Source organism: Chenopodium quinoa, unplaced genomic scaffold, assembly GCF_001683475.1.
Source record: "Chenopodium quinoa cultivar QQ74 unplaced genomic scaffold, ASM168347v1, whole genome shotgun sequence".
NCBI classification, from domain to species: domain Eukaryota; kingdom Viridiplantae; phylum Streptophyta; class Magnoliopsida; order Caryophyllales; family Amaranthaceae; genus Chenopodium; species Chenopodium quinoa.
The window spans coordinates 3187329-3212467 of NW_018742951.1; the positions used below are offsets into that span (position 1 = coordinate 3187329).

The following is a 25139-nucleotide window of genomic DNA, read 5'->3' on the forward strand; positions in this document are numbered from 1 at the left end:
CAAAAGAGGGCATCTACCCATTTCCCATGGCATAACTCTCAGCAAGAAACAGTGTCCAAAGACACCTGTTGAGCGAAAGAGAATGGATCAGATTCAATATGCTTCGCTAATTGGGTCGATCATGTATGCCATGATATGTACCAGGCCAGATGTATCGTATGCCTTGAGTGCTATGAGCCGATACCAATCAAACCCAGGAGAGGCGCATTGGACTACTGCCAAGAATATCCTAAAGTACTTGAAAAGGAACAAGGATAAATTCCTGGTTTATGGTGGCCATAAAGACCTGGTTGTTGAAGGTTACACCGACGCTAGCTTCCGGACTGACAGAGACGACTTCAAGTCACAGCCAGGGTACGTATTTTGCCTTAATGGAGCAGCATTTAGCTGGAAGAGTGCCAAGCAGAGCACGCAGACTCTACAACTGAAGCCGAATAATTGGCTGCTTTAGAAGCTGCTACGGAGGCTGTTTGGATCCGCAAGTTCATCAGTGAACTTGGTGTTGTACCCTTCATCAAGGGTCCAATAGATCTCTACTGTGATAACAATGGAGCTATCGCTCAGGGTAGAGAGCCAAGAGAGCACCAGAAGGTCAAACATGTCCAAAGGCGATTTCACATGATAAGGGAGTGAAAATCCGAAGGTGAAATCAGAATTTGCAAGATCGGCACGGATGATAATGTGGCCGATCCTTTGACTAAACCTCTACCTCAAGTGAAACACAACAAACACGTTGAGGCAATGGGAATCAAGCACATCGGAGACTGGCTTTGAAATTCCCTGTACATGTGTTTTAATTAAAATGGTTGTTTTAATGTAAGACACTGTATTGAAACCATTCATTAATGGAGTAATTAATTTTGTGCAAAATTATCATTCACTCCATTACTATTTAATTGTGGTTTAGAATTAAATAATGAGTCCATTCGATTTATGGAAATATTCAAAATGGTCTTGGATAAAGAAACACCTGTTAAGTGAACATTGAATTTTTAAATCGAAAATTATCCCTAATCGAGGTCATCTAACTGATGGACGATTGATGACCACCAAAGATTAGTGTGTAGTATGATTTACAGCACTGTTTCTTGTGTTGCAAGGACATGATGGTCATAAATCATTTGCACAAGTGTCAGTTTGGAACTGCACTGGATCGACCTATGAGAGTACTTTAAGTGATTCAAAATTGTCATAAGTACATTTCTCATTATAGCTATCGGAACTCGTTTCCTCGACCATGAGTGTTGTGAAGTTTTCTTGTTTAAGAACTAGTCTCTTTGATGTTGCCTAACGTCTACCGTAACTGGGGATCATAACGGGAACACTCGGGAGATTAGGTCCTCTTAGTAAGAGAAACTTACAATGCAAGACTGGGAATGTCCCCCTATTAACAATAGGGAAAATGTCTTTGTTGTTTACAAGGCCGCTCGATGAGCGAGACTGTGAAAATGCATGGCCGTGCTCAGATGGATTTTAGAAATCATCTGCTTATTGACAGTCGAACTCGGAGATCGAGAAACACTTCTGAACGTAATAAGGATGACGATGAATCTTACCTTATAGTTCACGAAGAGACATTAAGCGACATAGGAAGTGGGCTATACACTGTATGCACACATGTCCGGAAGGACAAGTGGGAGATTGAAAGGAATGGTGTCCTTCCAACAAGTGTATTATTCTGATAGAGGGTTCAGAATTATTACAGAGCTAATTCTTCAGTAAGGTCAAGTGATCGGAATGCCTAGGTGGAGGCCGCTTCCGATCAGTAATATTAAGGTATAATCTTAACTGAACCCTTCGGGTCGAACCCAATCGAACAACCAATCCGAGACGACGAATTAATCCGAAGGATTTAATGAGTCCACGGAGTTTTACGAATACAAACGTCGGATATCGAGCCTAGGGCGTCGAGACTGAGCATCGCAAAATCACAAGCAACAAGTACGAGCATAGCCGTAGCTAGGCTAGGCTAGCTCATCGCAAGCCTAGGCGCACCATGGTGTGCTAGGCGCGCCATGCGTGCTAGGCGCGCCATGCGTGCTAGGCGCACTAGGTTGCCCATCGCATCACCACCTGCGTGTGTGCGTGCCTTCGCATGGCACAACAGCACACCAGCGTGCATGCATGGGTGCCTAGGCACTATCGCAGCACCATCTCACCATCGCAGTGTTGGGCACTTGCGTGTGTGCGTGTGCGTGTGTGCCTAGCACCATCGCAAGCTCTAGCACAAGCATACGCATTATCGCATGGCTAGGCTAGTGCGTATGTGCGTGTGCGTGTAGGGCATCGCAGCAGCAGCACTAGCCTCGCTCAGTGCGCATGCGTGCAAGCCATCACAGCATCACAACACCAAGCTTCGCATGCTTGTGCGTGTGGCTGGCGAGGCAAGAGGCCAGCATGCGTGGCTCGCTAGCAGCACGCATGCTGGCTATGCGAGTGTGTGCGAGGAGGGGCTAGGCAGCAGCACTACGCAACAGCTAGCCTGGGATTGCGTGTGCATGTGCGATGGCGAGGGAGGCAGGGGCCAGCACTTGCTAACAGCGCCCAGCACCTAGCAAGCAGCATCGCAGGCATCACCCAGCACATCAGCATGCAGCGCGCATGGCTGGCTAGGCTGATGCTTGCTGCCTTGTGCTGGTTGGCAGTGCTAGCTGGCAGCAGCCCAGCAGCCCCTTGATGACCGGTTTTATGAGGAGTGGGGACCAAGGCTTGGGCAAAGCCTTAGGGAGCAAGGTAATGCCCCCCCCCCCACCTATTCATGGTCCTCACCTAACCCTCTCTCTCCCCTTGACACTTGTTGCATTGTGATTGCATTAAATTAATTATTTAATTTAGAATTAAATAAATTATTGATTTTGCACATGATCCCACATTGATCATGAAATGGGATTCAAGTTCCCATTCTCTATAAATACCCACTTGGTTGGGATTTTGAGAAGAACACTTGAGTGGAAAAGTAAAGGCAACTCCATTGTTGAGTATACCTTGAAATTCGTAAAACTCTAAGTTTATATTTGTCTGGGCCTCGACTAACCTTCGAGGCTTAGGACGCTCGGGTCGGGTTCGAGGGTACGATCTCGTCGGAGGCCTCGTGTTTTCGAGGTTCAAGTAAGAGCTCATAGTTGAGCGAAGCACGCGTCAAAGGTATAATCTTTTATCCTTTATTATGCTTTTAATTATGTTTTGCTTGTTAATTGCATTTATTATTGGGGCTGGTCTTGGCGGGTTTCATTCCGCGTAGTGTGGGTCACTACGAAACCCTACATATGGCATGTTAAAGGCAGATTAAATGTATAGTTGCATCCCTAATCTACTGTAATTATAAAACTTATGAAGCATATTTATGAAGTCATAATTGGTGCTTAATTTGGTGAGTTCATTTTTCACATAAACTTGAAATTTTCACATTTTTGCAAATAAATTTTCACATTGTTTCTATATGGTTTAGGTAGTCTTTACTCCCCTTCCCCTTCATTGTATTACACTTTGCCTTCCTATTTTGTAATTGCAGATTATTGTCGGTGATTCGGATTGGGAAGGAACTAGAGCAAGGATTGAAGACATTGCACCAGCGTTCGGGCGCGGGCGCGCTGTCGGGTGCGGGCGCGCGATCTTAGGCACGGGCGCATGCGCGTGCTGAGCTGATCCAATCCCGTTATACCCATTTTTGGAGCGGGCGCGCTACTTTTAGGCGCGGCCGCGCCTTTCTACAACAATCCGAAATCTGAAATCAGATTAAAACAACAAAGAGGAGAGAGAAAAAGCAGCAATCTTTATTTTAAAATTTCAGCATACTTTAGAAGAGAAAAAGAAGGCTTGTAATAGAAGTTTTTAGGGTAAAAATTCTTAGATCTAGTTTTTAGCCAATGGATATTGAAAATCCTCAATGGATCTTAGTGTAATTTTCTATTTCCCAAAACTTTAGTTATTTTTAGGTAATTTTTGAAGAAGCTTTTTGGAACTTGAATGGGTTTTGTCCTCCTACTTAGTATTCAATGAAGTTATTGGTATTCCTCTACTTATTCTCTTGTTTTTATGTTTAAAGTTCTTATCTTTGTTGGTTTAGTTGATAAAGTTATCATCTTTCTCATTAATTTCTTAGTTACTACGTTGATTAGTATAATTGTAGTTAGGGTTATGGATTGTGAGTAGTTCTCTTGTTGCTAGGGGTTCGGTGAAGGCATGCTTTGAGTTTGATGTATGTTAGGCTAGGTTAATTTGGAATATTTGCGATTAAACCTTCCTTGTGCTCATACTTATTGGCTACTCCATGTTTATGGTCATATGCATGTCGTGGTTGAGTGACTTGAACTAAATCATGACGATAGTGTGATTTAGGAATAGTCATTAGGTGATTGATTATTGCATGACCTTAGTTTGTATGCCTTATGACGATAGTGTAAGTGTATGCTAGCTAGGATAGCTCTTAATCCCGATAGGTGATTAGAGAGTATTCTTGATATTGCTTTGTATGAGTTGCTTGGGTTACTTGTAAACTTATTTTCCGATGCCTAATTTCGTTGAATTCATAGCATGTTTGATCCTTCCCCATAGTGCTTGTTTTAATTGTTATTCTATCCCCTTTAGTCATTACTTTACCCACCATACTACTTGATCGAACTAGATTAACATTAGGAGATAAATAGCGGTGCTTAATCGTTTCCCTGTGTTCGACCCTTGACTTGCCACTATACTCGTTTAGTTGCATGTTTAGGACTACAAATATTATTTGATAGAGGTATCTTAGTAACGACCTAAAATACCGCCTGTCAGATAGCTAGCTAGTGACATGAGAGAAGATTGAGTGAAGAATCAGTTTCCACTAAGGTGATCCAAAATACTCTGCAGCTCCTTCATATAAGCATTAGTGAGTGAAGGAGGGGAGTAAAAGTGCCAGACCGTATCATCATATTGTGTCTTTCCCAGTTCAGAAAGGCCGTGAACAATATTGTTTTTTGTCCTTTTCACATGGAAGATAGAGATAACCTATTCTCTTCCTAGGAGTTTCACTACAACATCACCTAATGCTAGTTTGCTGTCCATATAAGCCAGTGGGTTCTCGAGCATGTATTTGAGCACAAGAGCATCAGTCTTCAGTTCAATAAACCGCAATCCACTTTCCTAAGCAGTGTATAAACCTTCACGAATTGCAATAAGCTCGGCAGAAGCAGCTCCAATAGTTTTATCTTCAAAGAAAACCCAATTTGTCATTTGCCTTTGCTACATCTGATAATACCACCTGCACCTGCATTATCCTCCTCGATCCAAGAACTAGGTGAAGGATCAGCGCTAGATGATGGAGCATCCGCATCAACCTGAGACATTTTAAGAACGATGCAATAATCGGCCAAGAATTTGGTATATTAGGTGTAAATGGAAAGAGTACAATCTTCAAAAACATCTTTGTTTCTAATAAACCACAGATGCCATACAACTATGATAAACATAATTTTACAATCTTCATTTTTTTTTTTAAATTGAAAGAAAGCCAATCCTCCAAATTAAGAGAGTAGAAGAAGTGCAATGAAAAATCATTTTTATGGGTGGGCGGAGCTATTAGGGCAGTGCCTGAATAGATGGATGTTATTCTCAACTGGGTGCACACATCTAATGCATAAAAGATTAAAATAAGGGATTTTTTTTTAGCAAGAATGAGGCTAACGCACAATATATCATCCTAGCATTCTATATTTAAAGGGAACTCTTAGTTTTCGGAAAGTTTTCCAGGGAAAATTAGCATGAAAGGGAAAGGAGAAAGAAAAAGGAGGAGAGATGGAAAAGTAGGCAGATTTGATGGTGAAAGATCCAGAGGAGGTGAAATTCCATCTTAATTTGTCATCATGATTATGGAGGATGGGAAGGGGAGTAGCTTGAATGGTAAGAAGAGTTTGGTGAGGAATAAGGTGTGCTATATCATTAAGGTACCAAGATTTATTCCTGATTATATTGGAGACCCTCTAATGAATTTTTCTCTCGGGAATGTGAATGTTATTTTTAAGATATAAAGTGGTTTGTCCTCAATCCATCGATGGCACCACAAGGAAGTATCTTTTTCATTCTTAAAAGTAATTTAATAGTTAACCCAAGTTTAAGAATATCTCTTCCTTTAAGGATATCTTTCCAAATATTAGAATCGTTGGGAGAAGGGATGCAATCCCTAAAGTCAGAATGTTTTAGGTATTTTGAAGCAAGGATTCTAGCCCAAAGTTTATTAGGTTGGGTTAATAACTTCCACCCTAATTTAGCCATGAAGCAAAGATTTTATCTACGAAGGTCTCTAATCCCTAAGCCTCCAGCAGTAATAGGGTCACAAATCACACTCCAATTGGGTCTAAGAATGTATCTAGACTTATCAACCCTATTCCGATCCATAGAAAATCTTAACACTTTTTTGCAGGTTACTAATTATCGCAATGGGAAGTAAGTTAGTTTGCATTGAGTAAGGGTAGGAAATAAGGACCGATTTAAATATACAATGGCCCGCTATATTCATTAGCTTGCTTTTCCATCCTCTAATTCTAAAGTTTGTCTTGTCAAGTAAACCATGGTAATCGGCTATTCTATATTTATAAGGGCTTTTCAAAAGACTTAGATATTTCCAAAGTTAGTGGTATTATTAACATTACAAAAGTCATAGATAGGTTTTCTAATATTGTACTGTGGTCCATTTTCTTAGGGAAAATAATATAAGATTTTTGAATATTAATGACTAGAAATTTTTTTAAAGTTATATAAGACTTCCATCATGCATATAATATTAGTAGTATCCGCTTTTCTAAATAAGAAAATGTCATCAGCGTAAAAAAGATGAGAGATATAAATACTTTGACTCATCTTACGAGGTTTCCAAGCTTTAGAGGAGCTGAGACTTTATTTTGAATCATACAAGAAAGAGAGTCAAGGCAAAGAACAATAATATACAGAGAAAGGGGGCCTCCTTGACAAATGCCTCTATTAGGCTTAAAAGATTCAATGACGGGCCATTCTAGAAGAGGACAAAAATTGAAGGAGAGCAAATACAACTCAAGATGAGAGAGATCAATTTTTCTAGAATATTAATATCTCTCAAGGTATCCTCTATGAAGCTCCATTCAAGGCTATCAAAAGCTTTAGTCAAGTCTATTTTTAAGGCCATAATATTAGCTTTTTTAGTGGCTTTGTTATAACGATGGGCTATTTCTATAATAATAATAATATTTTTGTCAATAGTAGGATTAGGGATAAAACTCGATTGAAAGGGGCTAATAAGAGTATTCATTAAAGGCCTCATTCTAGTCGAGATATACACTTAGTGATTAACTTATAAATGGTGTTGCAAATGCCTATAGGACGGAATTCGATTATAAATTTAAGGCTTTCCTTTTTAGAGATTAGGCATGAATTGGATTTATTACTATCTGGAGGAGTATATCCATTAGAGAAGCACTATCTTACAAAGGAAGAGATAGGCTGAGCTAATCAATCCCAATTTTGCTGGAAAAAGACAACTAAGCTAAATACTATCAGGAACTGGGCTATTAGTTTGATTCACAGCCTTCAAGTTAGAATAGATTTCATCGTTTAAGGAAGAGCATTAAGGGGGGAAATTAGTTAATTCTCTATGACTTTACAACAGGAAAAAGAGTCGCATTAAATGATGATCAAGGGAGGAAGCAGAGGTAAAAATATTTATAAAGTGATTCCCGACCATCATTTTAAGGCTAAACTAATCATCAACCCAATTATCCTTAAAATCTTTAAGACAAATAATGCTTCCTCTAGTTTTTTTAATTTTGGCTAAAAGATGAAAGTATTAATATTGCAGTCGACATATTTTCTGCAGTCTAGACCCGCCTTTTGAACCCACAAGATTTTCTCATAATGGTCTATAAGATTTAATTAATGAATGAGATATTTTTCTAAATTAAACAAAAATTAAGAAAAACGTTTGGAAAGGCTTAATTGAATCCCACTTAATAAGACTTTTTTTTTTGCTTTGTAATATTACCAAAGATATTTTCATTCCAATCCCTAATAGTATTTAAAAAATTACTTCTACCTTAGATTCTAAAAATTCATTATTCCCTACTACCCAATTATTGACAAAGTAATTTTTAAATTCATCATGTTCAAGCCATGCAGTTTTGCAATGAAACGGATAGTTACCAGGAATATTATTATTATAAAGAGAAACCATTAAAGGATTATGATCAGAGAAAGTTCTCGGAAGATGAGTTACCTGAGTGTTAGGGAAGGTATTGAGCCAACTCGGTAAAGCCCTATCAAGTCTCTCCCTTATATTGCTAGCCCCTGCCCTTGCATTATGCCATGTATAAAGGTTACCATTGTAACCTAAATGGACTAGACAAGCCGCATCAACGAGCATTCTAAGATCTTTACATTGCGATTGTCGTAAAGCTCGACCAGCCATCTTGTCCGAAGGAGACATGACCTCATTGAGGTCACCAAGGAGCTGAGCGTCCAAGGGGTGTCGTCCGGAGGCAGATTGCCACGTAAATCTCTCCAGATCTTGTGCCTTACAGAGGGAGAAGGTGGAGCATAGGTTCCAGTGACTAGAACTTAATTATAATTGGGCTTGAATCTGAATAAAGCATGAAAATATTTCATTTTGTCATCATCAAAGAGAATGAGATCCACATAGGGTTTGAACATAAGCCAAATACCCCCCTCATGCCATTGGGATCAATAAATTGGAGACCCTAAAATCCTAGAATTTGGCTAACTTGCTTAGCACGAAAACCATTACTTTTTGCTTCTAGAATTATGAATATACTTGGTTTGTAGGTAGCAATAATATCCCACGCATGTGGAAAAAAGTCATTCCTTGAAGCACCACGCACATTCTTGACAATTAATTCATGTTTAAAATTAAGAATTGGGAGGAGACCTTGACTTAGATTTTAAATCATTCGGAGAGATGTGAGGCAGATTCTTCGTCTAATCTTCGCACATCGGGAATTGATTCGGCGAGATTGTGTCTTCCAGAGCCAAAAGGGACTATCATGGCATGAACCTCCCTCTAGTCAGCGCCGTCTCTTAGAAATTGACCTCTACATGGATGCCCACCAAACCCTTTTGAATCAAGAATTGGGTCAAAAGGTTTTCTGGAGACTCTACGTTTATCTCTTTGTGATCTAATGATATTGGATGAGTGAGGATGTTTATAAGAGGAGGTTAGAGGATAGGATGATGAAAATTGGGCCATTGAGGATGATTCCAAAACCAAGAGCGCGACAAACTCTTCAGTGCTAGTGGTTTCATAGAGTTGAGTAGTAGAAGAGTTTCGTGCATCATCAAGATTTTGGATGAGTGATCGGCACATCCAGCGATGGCTAGAGAAGTGGCGTTGATAGGCGGAGGGGGTTCGAGGTTGGGATCTTTATTTGGATGTTGTTTAGCGGTTGTTTCCCGGTGGAGGTGGAGGGTTAATAAGGGAGGTAAGGAGTTAGGCGAGGAGATGGTCGTTGGGAAAATGAGGTTTGATTTTTGGAGTTACGGGTGGTCTCTGTTGGTTTTGTTTCTGGCGGTAGGGGGTGAATGGTAGTCGAATTGACGATCGAAGACTGTCGGACGCCAACGGGCGACCATGGAGGGTTATAGGTGGCAGCGGTGGGAGGGATGAAAGAGTTAGCAGGGTGGATGGTGCCAGAATTAGTTGCCGTTTATGGTTATTTCTTGGAGGAGGGGGAAGCTGATGGAGAGAAGCTTATGGGGGTCTGATGACCCTAAACTCGGCAAGCTCGACGACGAGTATTGCTTTTGTGCTTGGTTTTTTCTATGATGATGTTCTAGGTTTTGGGTTTCACTCGTGGGGTAAGTGCTTAACATAGTGACTTCCGGTAAAGAATATAAGGTAGGAAGCACAAGAGATGGTGGATTAGTTCCCAATGAGGGAGGGGCACTTTCTTTCTACATAACTATTTGGTCAGAATTGGAAGCAACATTTTAATTTAAGGTTATTTGCACACAAGCTTCCTGATTTTGTTCGGGAATTGAAGTAATACAGATAGAGCTATTTGGCAAACTTTCATCATTCTTTCACCTTCCATTTGAGAGAAAGGTTGCTAAAAGTTGTCTTGGGAATTGTTTTTATAATTATTTTTCTTAGTGATGGTTTTAGTAGTGAGGGATTTAATTTTTTGAGTACTATTTTTTGTATTATAGTTGTTTGGATTTTTCCTTGGGAGTTTGTTAGGCTGATTTCTTTTATTAAAGACAACCATTCATGGCCCATATATTTCATTTGGACATACTTCCTAATTTTGAGGCAAGGTATTGACTATTTGGCTTGAATTATTGGTAGTGGGTTGGGCTAAAACCGGGCTAGGCTTTGAACATGAGGTTTGTTCTTGGTTTTGCAATGGGAGTTTATCTTTATCCATTTTGGTAGAAGAAAGTGGACAATCATTTTTGGTGTGGCCAATTTTTCCACAAGAAAAGCATAAGGAGTTGATTATATTCTATGAGTTGCCAACCATTACTTACCCAGATTGAAGTAACTAGAGGTTTAGTTAGATCAATATCAATACAGACTCTTGCATAGCGAGCCCTAGTTAGGTGATCCGTGGCGTAGTCGACTTGGATAGGATTGCCTACCATTTTTGCAATTTCAAATAGAGCAATTTCATCATAATACTCAGCAGGTAATTCAAACCGTCATCCGATCAAAGGGATTCATGGATGGATGAAAATTTGGTTTCCATTTGGTGACTATTAAGTAGTGATCAAGAATGAACCATGGCCCTCCTAGAAGGGCTCTATCGTAGTTATCTTGAATAGAGAAAAGGAAAAGAAAAATATCTTTACCCAGAACAATAACTTCAACAGCACCTTTAGGTTTCCACATAGCCCGAACCCTTTAAGTAATGAAAGAGGGCCGGATTGAGAATCTAGACATTTGCCCGTTAAAGTGAGCTTTCACGAGTGCCTAAGTTTGTCTAAGATTTCTTTAGGGAAAGAAATCGCTTTGGAAGGGTTAGGAGGATCAATGTCTTCATCGTTCCATTAGAGGGTGTTAATAGCAATATTTTTTGCCTCGTTAAACTATTGCGATGAACCTTGAACCGCTTCAATGAAAGATAAAGGTTGTTTAATCCCGGAAGTGGTATTAGTAGCAGGAGTATGAGTGATTTTATCCAAAGGATGATCATTTAGATCTTGCATAGTAGTGTCATGAATGGGGGGAGATGGATCGGGTGGATCCATAGGACAAGGGGACATACTTGAAGGGCCTTAATAACACAAAAGGGCAACAAACCCTAAAAACAAAATAATTTGATAAGAAAAGCTCAGACTCCTAGAGCCTCCTCACAAGGACGAGAAGGTAAAACATCAATGATCACACTAGTGGAGAACAAAAGCTAGAGAGAGAATGGGAAACATTTTTCGCAAATTGGTCTAAGGTCTAGTCCTTATTTTTAATTTTTTTTTTTTTTTTTTTTTTTTTTTTTTTTTTTTTTTTAAGTTAATGATGAAGAAGATGATAAACAAGACCAGAAAATTAAGGAGGGGAAGTAAAAAGAGAAAGATAAATTAAGGATATTATTTTCCCCTTTTTTTTTTGTTGCAAGTATAACCCGGTTATACAAGGTAAAAGAAGGGGGTTTACCTGTTTTTCTATTTGCAACTTTTGAAAGTTTAGTACCTTACCTACAACTTATACTAAAATTTAGTACCCCTTATTGTAGTATTTACTCAACCTCAATCAGAACAAGGAAAAACGCAAAGAAGAGAGTCAAACTTCTTGCAAAGATCCATTATTGAAAGGATAATAAAGACCGTAAAACTAACGAACTTAATCAGGGATAGGAAAGAGAACAAAGCCTCTTGAAGAACCCCAAGCATTCCCTAATTGTAGCCTTTATTGAAAAGATATACTCGTATTATAGCAACTGAAATCTAGTATTACTTCATGATTCATTAATAGAAAGCTTGCCATTTCTAAATTCTAAGTCTACATGATGCAAATAGAAGTATACTAAGAGCAATATTTAGAGAAATAGTAGTTCATCTTAACATCAAACAGGAGAAAAATAGGTGGTCATCCCCCAAAAACAATGAAAAAAAGAAAAAGAGAACAAGCCAAAAGAAAGAAAGAAAAAAGGTCAAAGAAACTACACTATACGGAAGAGTAAATGGCTTTTTCTACCACCCAACAGAAATTCAAAAGCCCAAATCTAATTAATGCAAGTTGGAACAGACTTTTCTCAATAAGAATCCAACAATATAATACGGAGTAGAAAGCATTCTATAATCTAAATTAGCGATTGTAGGTTGCGTTAATGGCGGGCAAATTGAAGCATTGACAGGAGAGAGAAGACTACCAACCAAGTTAGCTGCATTCTTCCAAGCTGGCTGTCACTTTACCTAACTATGAATCCACCTAACGCAAACTTCCTTAAAAAAACCATAACTAATATACAACGGATAGACTCATAGATAAGCAAGAAAACACGAGGGCCTAAGCGCGAAATTAGCCCCCGGAATAATTAACTAGATATGTTTAAAACATAATTGGCTACAAAGACCTTGAACTAATTTGCACAATTTAATACTATGTCGTGGTTAACAATTAAGAATTTTTCACATGACAGACTGTATAATCATGTTGTGTCCTCTTTCAAAGTTGGATTAATAAGACTAGAAAGTACATCAGAGTGCAAAAGTACACTGCTTGATGACATTAAAACTTACATCAAATGAAAGGATAAACATATTCCATGCCTAAAATATTCACAATGATAGGTAAATTATTAAGAATCCACAAACTCAAAAGCTCCAACTTCAATCTAGATGCATGTCTGCATTTCTTACAAAGCATATGGCTTCAAGTGAACTTGATGCAGATGTGTTACTACTCGTGTTGTACCAGTAGGGTGCCATATGAGCTCCATTTATACACGGGACGGATTATTGGTGCCTCCACCATATAGTTTAGCATTGTTGATTACGAAGAGCACCGCCGCACCCTTGTTGAGTAGTGTGAAAACAAAATTGTATTTCCTGTCTTCAGAAACAGTCTCAAGCTCCCATTTCCCTTGACACAACACGCCTCCCTGAGAAGACAACAGATATAATGTTTGTTAGCAATATAGAACAGCTAACCTAGCACCGTGCACCAATAGAGAACTCTAAAGGTTTTCAACTAGCAGATATATATCACGAATTCAATATGAAAAACAAGACAAAAGTACTTGCTACTTAGCACAGTCAAGGGGATTTCCAAAAAAAGAAATTTATCTGAAGCCCCTAGTGTCCGAATAATCCAACTATCCAATTTACCAATCAAAATGATAAACAAGACCAAAGTACTTGCTACTTCAAAGTCAAGGCTTTGTTGTAACAGATTAGGATACTCTAAGTTAATGGACAAGATTACAGACAACCAAAAGTTAGCCAGCTGAATGAAGGCACACGAATAGAATTAGTAGTTGCAGGTACGGAAAATTTTACAGAAGCTACACCACCATGTCCTCTGATAAAAATTTTGAAATTGACATCAAAACAATATTCTGTCACAATACTGGTATACTATCTAGAGAAACTTATGGACTTGGGGCACATAATTCATCCACACTCTAGAATCAAATCAAGACAAAAAGTTGCTTTCAGAAAAGACACATTTCCTAAAAAGAAAATCTGAACTATAAGAGTTTTCAAGATCCCAAATCTGATATTGATCATCAGTGACCTAAGAAAAGAGCATGCACACTCAATCAGCATATAAGAGTTTTCAAGATCCCAAATCTGATATTGATCATCAGTGACCTAAGAAAAGGGCATGCACACTCAATCAGCATATACTCTGCAGTTGCAGACATATATCAGCCAAGCTGACTTAGCCACCATACCTAAAGAGCCTAGTCTTCTAATCACTTCAGGCAGACAATAAGCAAAAGAAATCAACAACCATGGCACAAATTTGAACATTAAACCTGTACCATATATGATATGCAAGTCCAGACAACTTAAAATTGCCACCACATAAATAAATTTCAAAGTCATGGCACATTTTCTACAGCATAAGTTACAAGTAAATGCAACACTCTACTCGAAACAGAAATATCTCCAAAGACACTTTACTTTGGGACAATATGTTTTTATTTAAGAAAATATCCCCTGACCACTGAATCATGACAAGAAATTCATAAACAATTTCCTACTTCACAAGCAACTAGTCGTAGATAATTTAATGAGGCCTAAACATCAATCATAAAATGCTCAATACAAGGATGTCTCGAAATTATCTACACAGCAATTCACGCCCAATTATAGAATATAAACATCAAAACTACAATAAATTAGAAATAAGAACGTACATGTAAGAAAAAGATCACAGACACGAAATGAACAAGATTATGAAACATAAAGAGAACGTATACCTGCACTCAGTGTTACTTAGAATGAGTTCATCTCAAGACAATAGGTCCGTCTTTTCACTAGCATCTTTGCCGCTGTACCATAGGGCTCTTCAAACGCAGTGGAAACCCAAGATGAGTCCGAAATTTCCTTCTTGGCACTCACTCCTGACTGCTCACTGGGTCGAATAGCAACTAATGTTGCCCCTTTCAATACTACTCCATTAGGCAACTCCAAATGGGGTGCATACCACAGCCTCATATTCAATGCAGGCACAAGAGTCCTCTTCGATGCAGATGAAGCCGACAAAGGCTTCACCCTCAACTCTTCCAACTGATCCCTATTCATACACAGCACACCCTGACCATCAGCATCCGTTAAAACAAGACTATCCAAAGTTTGATGCTCGGCAATTATTGGTTGCAATAAATAGTGTCTAGCTGATGCTGCAATCAACGAACTAATCGTCCACACCACCCTCAATTTCAGACCCCCATTAGTGTAAAACGACTCAGGTATACTACCATTATCATCATTAACCACATTACTCGGGCTAATTTGCTCACTAATTACCCCATTTTCATTCAATTGAATAGTTTTCGCGCTATTAACAACCGACGAAGCACCAAGAATGACACAATTATCTAAAGTAGACCCAAAATCCGCCCTCCATTTGAGCAAAACCCCATCATCAATACCCAATTCACCACTAGGCAACTCGATCCTTAGATAACGAATCTCCAGAAAGTTTTTCAAAACCTGAGTTGGAGAATGGTGAGTAACACCACCCTGTTCCCCTTCCTCATCATCAACCCCATTACCCACCAATAAGGAGGACGAGGCCGAACCCGAAGCCGAGGCCGACGAAGATGATGGGCCAGTACCCAACACACCGACAGGCCAAGATCGTTTAGGACCCAACAACTGGCCCAAAGCTTGAATGGGCTTAAAAATATTACCAAAAATGAGACGCACAAGATTAGCAAAAGGAGAACGAGACTTATCTGCAGCAGAAGAAGCAACGGAGGAATCATCATCGGAGATCACGCAATCAACTCGAACGACGACGTTTTCAACCTGGGGTACCAACGTCTGGAACCTTCTAGAAACAACACAGCACCGACCCAAAGCCTTAACATCTCCGATCTTGTTGAAAACCAACAATAGCAGAGAATCCGGTAATCTATCAAAATGATCAACCCCATCATCACAAACCTCATCATCATCAACCACAACATCGATACGATCCTCAACCAATGGTTCAGGATAGATTCTGGCGGTGGCCGTCAGATCTGGCCGAAACGAAGTCATTATTGAAGAGGGAAAGAACAGAAATTGGATGGAAACCCTAGGAGAGAGAAAATGGGAGGAATTGAGAATAGATCTAAGAAAAGGGGGTGACTGAACAAGGAGTTAAGAAGAGGAGAAAGCCATGGAAGAGGAAGGAGAGAGAAAAGATGGGGTGTGGAGTGTGAAGGTATAAATACAAAGAGATTGAAGGAAGGAAGGAAGGGAGAGGAATGGTAGGAAGGGATGGATCCACGGGTATGTCACAAGACAGAAGAGAGAGAGTACAAAAGAAGAGAGAGGAAATGAGGAAAAGAAAAGAGAGAGACAGGGAAAGTGGGGATATCATATCATATTAGGCGCGTTTTAGATAGCAATGAAACATAGTCACAACTCACGGATGATGATATGATACATGATGTTTTTTATTTTAATTTTTAATTTTTTAATTTTTATTTTAAAATAACGCGCAAATCTTAATTTATTAAATTAAGGTCTGTGAAAGTTTTTACAACTTTGGAGAATAAATCCATACATATATGCTCTATTTTAATACATGATGTTTTTTTTAAAATTTTAAGATAACGCGGAGCTCAATTTATTAAATTAAGGTCCGCTAAAGTTTCAAAACTTTGAGGGAACAAATTCATATGTATACCAATATACGTTCTGAATTGATACATGTATCTCACCTAGCAGTTAAATGGGCAACGATTTTCCCCACACACCTTACATGAACACAATTAAAAAAAAAAAAATTTCATACAAGCATGACTAATGTCCTCGAAGAAGTGATAAATTGGAGCTGCTTCCTGTTTCTCCTTAATTGCCCGAACAACATTCAATACATCACACTTAAGCACAACTCTTTTGAACACAATCCTCTTGGAAACCTCCACCCCATAACGAGCAACGGAAGTTTCGCAAGCTCAGGCTGCCAATTGTGGTCAGTTTTCTTCGCAGCTACAAGCAGCAAGCCCCCATTAAAGTTTTTCACCTAAAGTTTGTGCTACACACTAATTAAAATAATTTATATAATTTCTTTTAAATAAGGAAAATTTGTAAATAAACACCCCTCAATCACACCAAAATTTGATTTTACCTCTTGTTTTTCTGTTAATTTTAATTAACCACCCCTAAAATTAAATAAAATTAAATTTCACCACCTTTGCCTAAGTGCAGTCATATTTCCGATTGTGGGACACATTTTTTAATTTCCCTCCCATTTTCCATTATATCCACGATTTTTTACAGCAAATGGATATATAATTAAACATGATTGAGCATATAAAACCTACGAGAGTGACAAATATGATTAATTTGCAATTATTGTTCAACTTCAAGAAACCCTCAATGTCATTGACATGAACCCTTATTTAACCCTTATTTCTCCTACCACTCAAATTGACAGCTTCACATAACAATTAAGTAATTAAAGGAGCAATTCATTACATATTCAACAACAATTAACCTAAGAATTGAATTGCATTCACATGATTCTCAACCGTTGAAGACAAACTCCTTATTTCGTGTCACTTGCTACCATTGAACCACCTTTGCCACAACCGTTGCCACGCACAATCCCAATTTTTTGTCGCCGCTTGCCATGATGATGCAACAGGCTGGTTATGGTGGAGCTGATGATGATGATGATGATGATGATAAAACCCAAAAAATTAATTAATTTGCAAAAATCATTCAACCTTAAAAAACCCCTCAATTACACAAACATGATAATTTATCTAATTTAGATTAACTACTCCATAGAATAATTTAAGTATTAAATTAGGTAAAAAAAAATTATTTTTAGACAAATATTTAAGAGTAATTACAAGGGCATGAGAGAAAAATATGAAAGAGGGGAAATAGTTGAAGAGAGAAGTATTTAAAACAAAAATCTAATCATTATAAGGACCCCACTGTGGAAAAATTGGCTAGATTTAGACAAAGGGTGGTGAAATTTAACTTTATTTAATGTTAAGAAAAAAAGTGGTAAAATCAAAATTTGATGTTTTGAGGATGGTTATTTATAAATTTTCCTTTAAATTATATTTAAATATTAAAATTAAATGAGTTAAGAATAAAGATGGTCTAATCTATAAATATTACTAAAATAACAACTGCTAATATCATTCATTCTCTAAATTATACACATGTCAATTTGTGGTAAAAAAAAATTTCCGCCTAAATCAATTGCTGACATCATATTCTTGTCCTTATTATTTTTTTTATCCTTACTTAAACTTTAGATTATTATATTACTAGATAATACTCAAGCCATGCTTGGTTTTTTAAATTATTGATACTTGAAATATAGAAGTTTATGGAGAAATATGAAGTATAACACAGTCGTCAATTGTAATAATAGTATTAAAAAAATTATATTGCTATATAAATATTATGAAAATCCTAGGCAAATTAATGCTTTCACAAAAAAAAAAAAAAAAAAAAAAAAAAAAGGACGGAAAATTCCCTAAAAAATCCAATTTATTATATGGAGTAATAGATTATATATAATATAATAATATAAAGTTAAAATAATGCTAATAAAAATAATAAGGATACGAATATGATGTCAGCAATTGATTTAGGCGAAAAAAAATTTTACCACAAGTTGACATGTGTACAATTTATAGAAGGTATGATGTTAGCGATTGTTATTTTAGTAATATTTATTTATAGATATTATATATAATCTATTACTCTATACTAAATTGGATTTTTTTTAAGGGAATTTTCCCTCCTAAAACTTTTTTTTTTCTTTTTTTCTTTTTGTGTGTGTGTGTGTGAAAGCATTAATTTGCCTAGGAAATTCATAATATTTATTTATCAATATAATTTTTTTTAATACTATTATTATAATTGACTAATTTGTTATACTTCATATTTCTCTACAAACTTCTATATTTCAAGTATCAATAATTTAAAAAATCGAGCATGGCTCGGGTATTATCTAGTATAAATTAAAACCAAAACATTAGGTAAAAGTAAACCAACCAATTGGATGATAATTATCATCAAATAGATTAAGATTCAATTACCACGAAAAATATATGTAGTTAGTAACTATTCAGTTAATGTAACCAACAATAATGTTTGATCAATTCTTTATTAAATAAATGAAACACATGGTCATACATAAGAGAAAGATAAAAAGAATGTGCAAGATAGTGTAAGTAAAAGAAGAGAAGGTGAGTATTTTTGTACATGAAATGAATAGTTTTATGAATTAATTAGGTAATTATTGATTTATAGATGAGAAGATTGATAAATGAAGAACATAATCTTATTGTAATTGGGAAAAATATTGAATTAATTGATTAGGGATTGATTTGTCAAAATCACTAATTGAAAATATATTATAAAACTACATAGTAATTGATTTAAAATGTTACTTAATTATTATAGAAACTTAAATGTCTTCCCAACCAAAACCTAGTGATGAATAACCTTTAACCGCCATTTGGTCCAAGTTATGTATTAGATCGGAGTAACACTTGAGTCTTGCTTAGAAACCCAAGCCATTTCCATTTCCTATCATTTCATAAATTATTTTATCCATTTCTATAGTTCAAACACTTTTCTTAAACCATAATCCACAAATCTTAACCAAATTTCTCCTTTTCATAACTACATCCCAAAGCTTAGCTAATATCTCATTTGTGCCTCATAATCATTAAGCAAATCTTACATTTATGGATAACCCTTGAAATAAGATTTTCAATTATGTAACATTATCCTAATTCCAATTTATCACAAAATATGTATGAGCCAAATATTAAACTTGGTTCAAAACAAACACCAATACACTATTTTAACCATATCTTAAAACATTGAATTGATATTTACCTTATTCTAAGTGGGATAGAAAGTAAACTTTCATAGATTTCTAACGATATATTATTTTCTTTAATACAAGTTTCGGATCAAAAAGTTATGATAAAAATAAAAACCAAAAAAACCAAAAGCGCGCAGCATCCAGGTTGCAGCGCAACACACCTCATCTTGCCTAGGAATGACAACGGTTCGGATGGAGTTTCACTCACATCCACCCGCTCACCCTATCCGCTCCACCTGTCACTCGCAAAACCCATCACCTCACCCAATCCATCCTTCATCCATGGGTGAAACGGGTGGATCGGACGCTTAGCGGGTGATAGTTATAATTTTTGTTTTTTATGAATATATCAAGATTATGATGTTAATTTCTTATTTTATGGGTGATAACTACATATTTCTAATTAAATATTAAAATTATTTGTAATTTTTTTGACAAGGTCAAATTAAGCAATTATGAGTAATTTCACTACTCTAGCTTATGGGAATCTAGGACGACTTGGAAAAATATATGAACATGTATAAACACAGTATTCATATGAAGAAAATTTAAGACATCATTACCATTAAAAAAAACAATGTTGTAGGTAAGTATAAGAGGATTAACATATGGTGTGTTCAGCACGAGGCCTGAAAGGATTCAAAGTAAATTTTACTACCAAAACATGGATTGATAACAAGGCTCCATAAATCAATACTAATAGATGGTTAATTAATGGTACACACTCCAATCTGAGAAGTTTTCCCAAAATCTGATTTAACATGTTATATATTAGAGCTTAGGTTTTAGATCTCAAATTTTTTTAAATTAATTTAGGTTGATTTAATTTGTAGAGAGAAGTGAAGCATTTGTGTTTGATGATAGTATGGTTTATTAAGGATTTGAGAACGCTCGGTGAATTGATTAAAGGATAATAAAAATATAATGATACCGATGCTCAGAAGTATGAAAACATTTTGCTGGTTCCAATTTAAAACATTGTATTGTTTTGTGGTACATGTTTTTTGCGTAAATCGCTAATTCAATAAATGGTTCATTAGCAAAAAAAACTACTAATTGAATTAGTTGTTTATTATTTTTGACCACTAATTGAATTACCGATTTTTTTAAACAAAAAAAATAGTACAGGTTCACGTGCTACCATGAACATTAGTGTGAGAATAATTCTAAAATAAAGTGTAATAAACGAATTTTGTATTTTTTGAGCACTTTTAATGAAAATCTACACTACTAGAAAATGTATTTTTAACGACAATATATTAATGACAGAATCATGATTTTGTCATAAAAAGAAGAATTGTGCTTGTGTATTACAAGTATTACGGCTAATAAAAAAGGGTCATTGTAATTGAAAATGTAAGTAGGAACATCCATATGAAGTTTGTCTTTGTTATCCTTTTTCAGTAGCGCGATTTAAATTTTTAAAAGCTCACTTCAAATTTCACTCACCTCCAACCTAAAACCTTAAATTAATTTCGCCTCAAATTTTAGCTGCCTCTCCCTTTATCCCCATAGATGCCTTGAATTTTCATTGACAGACATTTGGAGGAGGCTATTAACCTTGAATTCTCCTTCATGAGCTTTAATTTGTGCAAAAAATTGAGGCAAACTCGCCTCAATCATTCCTATCTCATATTTTTCAATAATTATTTGATATATCGAAATTGAAAATAGGGGTTAATTTAACCATTTGGTTCAGTTGAAAGCAGGTTTTATTCATAACTTGCTATCAAATTTCGTTATCACAACAATCTAATTCTAGTGAGTTCCTTATTTTTGCATTATATAACAAATTCAAATCTTATTTATTTAGATTTGTAGGTTGAATTATGTTCTTCTTGTAATTGCAGCTTGAATCTTCTTCAATGTATCATATTATTAGAAGATAATAAAGGATTGTTTATCAGTTTATGCATTCGGTAAATTCTAATCCTTTTTTTGGACTACATAAGACAATTCACTAATTTTTGCTGATGCCATTTCAATTAACATACTATTGTATATCGTTAGCAATTAATTTGCAAGTAACTCTTCAAAAATATTATATATATATATATATATATATATATATATATATATATATATATATATCCTTTTCCTTGTGAAATGATCAAACGAGTTTGTGGTACTTATATATGAAGGAAATGTGTCCTCGACTCTCGTGCAATTACTAAATATAAAATGGATCGTATTATGGGGTTAATAAGTTCGTTTAGTTGGATTTTACGTCTTGCTAGAGACCAATATTGATCATTGGACTAAACTGATGCCAACTAAATGGATCCTATGAGGTCACACATTACAATGTTAGGTCAAACAAGAAAATTGAGTCTAAAAGTTAGGCTTAGTGAATGACCGACCATAAGGAGTAGAAGGGGTATGAGTGTTGCCAATTAGATGATATGAGCATATAATTAAGGCTTGGGGAAAAATAAGACTTGCGTTCATCTTTCACAAAGAAACAACATAATATTTTTCCCTTCCTCTTTCTCTACAACCGGTTAGAATTGAAGTTCTCCAAAGAAGAGGAGATTAATCTCTCCCGTCCAACTAGCATTGGTAGAGATTCGATCTACACTTGCGGATCAATCATAGAGAAGCAACAATTGGGGCTCTAATTTCCGCAAGAAGGTTGAAGAAAGCTTGGAAATTCACCTATCAAAGGTTAATTCTAAACTATTATGTTATCCTTTATTTGTAAATGCATGAGATCTTGTTTAGGTACATATGAATGTGATTCATAAAATTCCACTTAGAGTACTTAAAACCTTACAATTTTATCACTTAGAAATGGTCTTAATCCTATGGGTATCTTAAATAATTAGCCAAACCTTAAAAAAAGAAATTATTTTATATGATGTCGGTGATTAAACTTCTATTACTTTATTATGCTATTGTTCTGTTGCCATTTATAGGCTTTATTTATGGATATTCAAGCACTTAGGTGAATTTCTCCTTCTTCCTCTCATTCATGGTACTGTCCCTTTTTTTTTTTTATTATTATTATTTTTTTTATGATTAGTTATGTAATATAAACCATTTCTATGTGTGGGTATAGTAATGGGTAAAGCTTAATCCTTAATTAAACTATTTAGGAAAAATTAATTCTAATAATCCCACCTTTGGCCGCTTTATTGTTAATAAACCTCACGTTTTAATTAATATCTAAATAATCCCACCACCATAGGGCATCTTCTTCTATTGGTCCCTCTTTCGAAGAGGGTTTAGCGAAAGACCTTCGAGAAGACTAGTCCACTCAGGATCTTCTAAAGTCAAGAAGCTAAAATTGCTACGCAAGAGGACCACTACTGTGATGTAATTGATGATCAATGGACTCTTCTTCCTCCACTACTAAGACTGACTGACCTACTAAGAGGTATGAAGTCGCTTATTAAAGCTTAAGTACTGATTTTCTCTATTAGTATAGAAAGAATGCTTAACCGCTTTTACACCTTTCCCCTAACCTGTTGGTAATCAACTTTGATAGGGTTAAGATGCTACGTGTCACTTTGTGATTAGTTGAAAAAATTAAAATAAAAAACTTAAAAAAAAGAAAACACTAGCCCACCCCAACCCCCACACCACCACCCCCGACCCTCCAAGTAGTCCTCCCTCCCCACCCCATTCACCCTTTCGACAAGTCCCGTCCCCACCCATACCGCCGGAACCCCCCATCCTCACCCCCACCTAGCAAAAATTGGCCCTCCATTCCCTGAAAACCACCCTGATTCTCAACCCCAACCCACGAAAACCACCCCCTCCCTTTTCCCTAGAATAAAAGAAACTAAAAAACCTTTTAAACTTCTTTTTTGCATTTGATTTTAGAGTTCCCGCCTCTTTTGATAGGCTTGGGGTTTTTTTTTTTTTTTTAAAAGCTTTCTTTTTATTGCTCTACTGTGCGATACCTAAAAGTTGAGACTTTTCAAGTTCACCACGGCCTTATCGCTTATGGCCTAAAAAGTATCTCTCAGCCCAAGGTACTACCCTTTAGTCTGTCTGGGAACTCATGGCTAGAAACAATCCTTATGGTTTTGATATTAATTCGGCAGGAATAATAAGAATCAAAGTCCAGGTTGGTTGGTGAGCCTAGTGATAAGAAACTATCTAGCTTGGTTCGGAGAGCACTTGTTCGGCATATAGCTAGCATTCCTTTTGAACCAAGATCAAACTCTTCTTTTGACTATAATTGGGTCCTGCAGTGGTGAAACCTCGTGAACCGGGCGTAACGGAAATCATCCCTCTCCCCTTCCCCAACGTCGAACAGCATCGACGCTGAGGAAGGGGGAGAAGGATGGTTTTCGAGGTAGGGGAAAGAGGATGGGGTGGTTTTCGGGGGTGGGGGTGGGAATCGGGGTGGGTTTAGGGGATAGGGGGTAGGTTTTCGCTAGGTGCGGGTGGGGGTTCCAAAGGTGTGGGTGGTGAGGAGAGGAGCCGCGGGGTGGCTGTAGGGTTGGGTTGGGTTCTTTCTTTTTTTAAAAAAAAAATTGAGGTTTTTTTTTTAATTTTTTTGACCAATTACTTAGTGACACGTGTCACTTAAAAAAAAAGAGTTTGCCTAATGTACAGGTTATCGGTCTAAGGGACCGATAGAAGAAGATGTTCTATAAAGGTGGAATTATTAAATAATAATATAAAGGTGGGATTAGTAATAGAGAATCGGCCAAAGGTGGGATTGGTTACAATTTTTTCTACTTTTTGTTGGGATTTTTTTGGTACATGTAAGTCTTGATTGATGGAATTAGGTAGTTCAACATAAGGATTAGTCCATGAAAATTACATTTTAAGTATATGCACACTAGGCCAGGTGTTTGATGTATTGCCTTTTTGAAAATTTAATGGTATAATATAACTTAGATACTGAATAAATTCACTTGAACATTGTATTATACAAAACATATACAATTATGTTATTCATCAATTATATACGAGTATTTATAAATTACTCTCTATCATTGTTCATAGAGTCAAAGTAGTGAGTAAATTTTGCTTCGTAAGGTTCTACAAGTAGAAAATTTTCACAAGCACTTGCATAGGAATGTAAAACAATTGTTAATTTGTATAAGACTTTTTTTCATGCTGTGAGATACAGTATTTTTTTAATTCTTAGTATAATCTTTACCCATTTTCCTTCAATATTGCTAGAAAATGTCAATTGTGCATGAATTTTTACCATGTTTCCTTAGAAAAATCAAATTCATAATGGTGAACATGGAATTAGGTTTTAGAAGCAACCTGTTGACGAATCCAAAAATACCACTTTTATATGAAGTAATAAACACCCTTGATATAAAAAATGAACTCTTAGTTCAGGTTTAGTTTTTTTTGATGCAACTAGTTCATGTTTAGTTAAATATACTCAACATCACTTATTTGATGTAGCAATTTGAATAAATCTTTAAATTTTTTGGTGCTTTGTAGGATGTTATGGATCACTTGATGAATCATATTATTTTCCTTGTGATAGCAAAAAGACTTTTAACATTCGGGAGGTGGAAAGAATTGAATCACACTCTTGACGAACTTTGGAGAAATGACAATGTACAACATCTACATTGCACTGATGAGACGATAATTACCGGGACTCAAAGTCTAATTTTGAAGCTTGATTATTTTGATTTCACATCTCTATGAACGATAATTAGGTCCTATAAAGAAA

General features: G+C 36.4%; 1 protein-coding gene across 1 annotated transcript; it reads right to left on the reverse strand.

Annotated features, from left to right (window-relative positions):
* Positions 1 to 12528: 12528 nt before the first annotated feature.
* Positions 12529 to 16127, reverse strand: LOC110728522 (F-box protein At5g46170-like). The gene is made up of 2 exons (XM_021908163.1): positions 14382 to 16127; positions 12529 to 13055 (listed from the first exon to the last, which is right to left on the reverse strand). The coding sequence occupies exon 1, from the start codon at positions 15667 to 15669 to the stop codon at positions 14398 to 14400; it is 1272 nt and encodes a 423-aa protein (XP_021763855.1). The 5' UTR covers positions 15670 to 16127; the 3' UTR covers positions 12529 to 13055; positions 14382 to 14397.
* Between the last annotated feature and the right edge of the window lie 9012 nt (positions 16128 to 25139).

Excerpts from the sequence above, each read along its gene's own strand:
- LOC110728522 (XM_021908163.1), bottom strand. The coding sequence starts at position 15,669 with ATGACTTCGTTTCGGCCAGATCTGACGGCCACCGCCAGAATCTATCCT.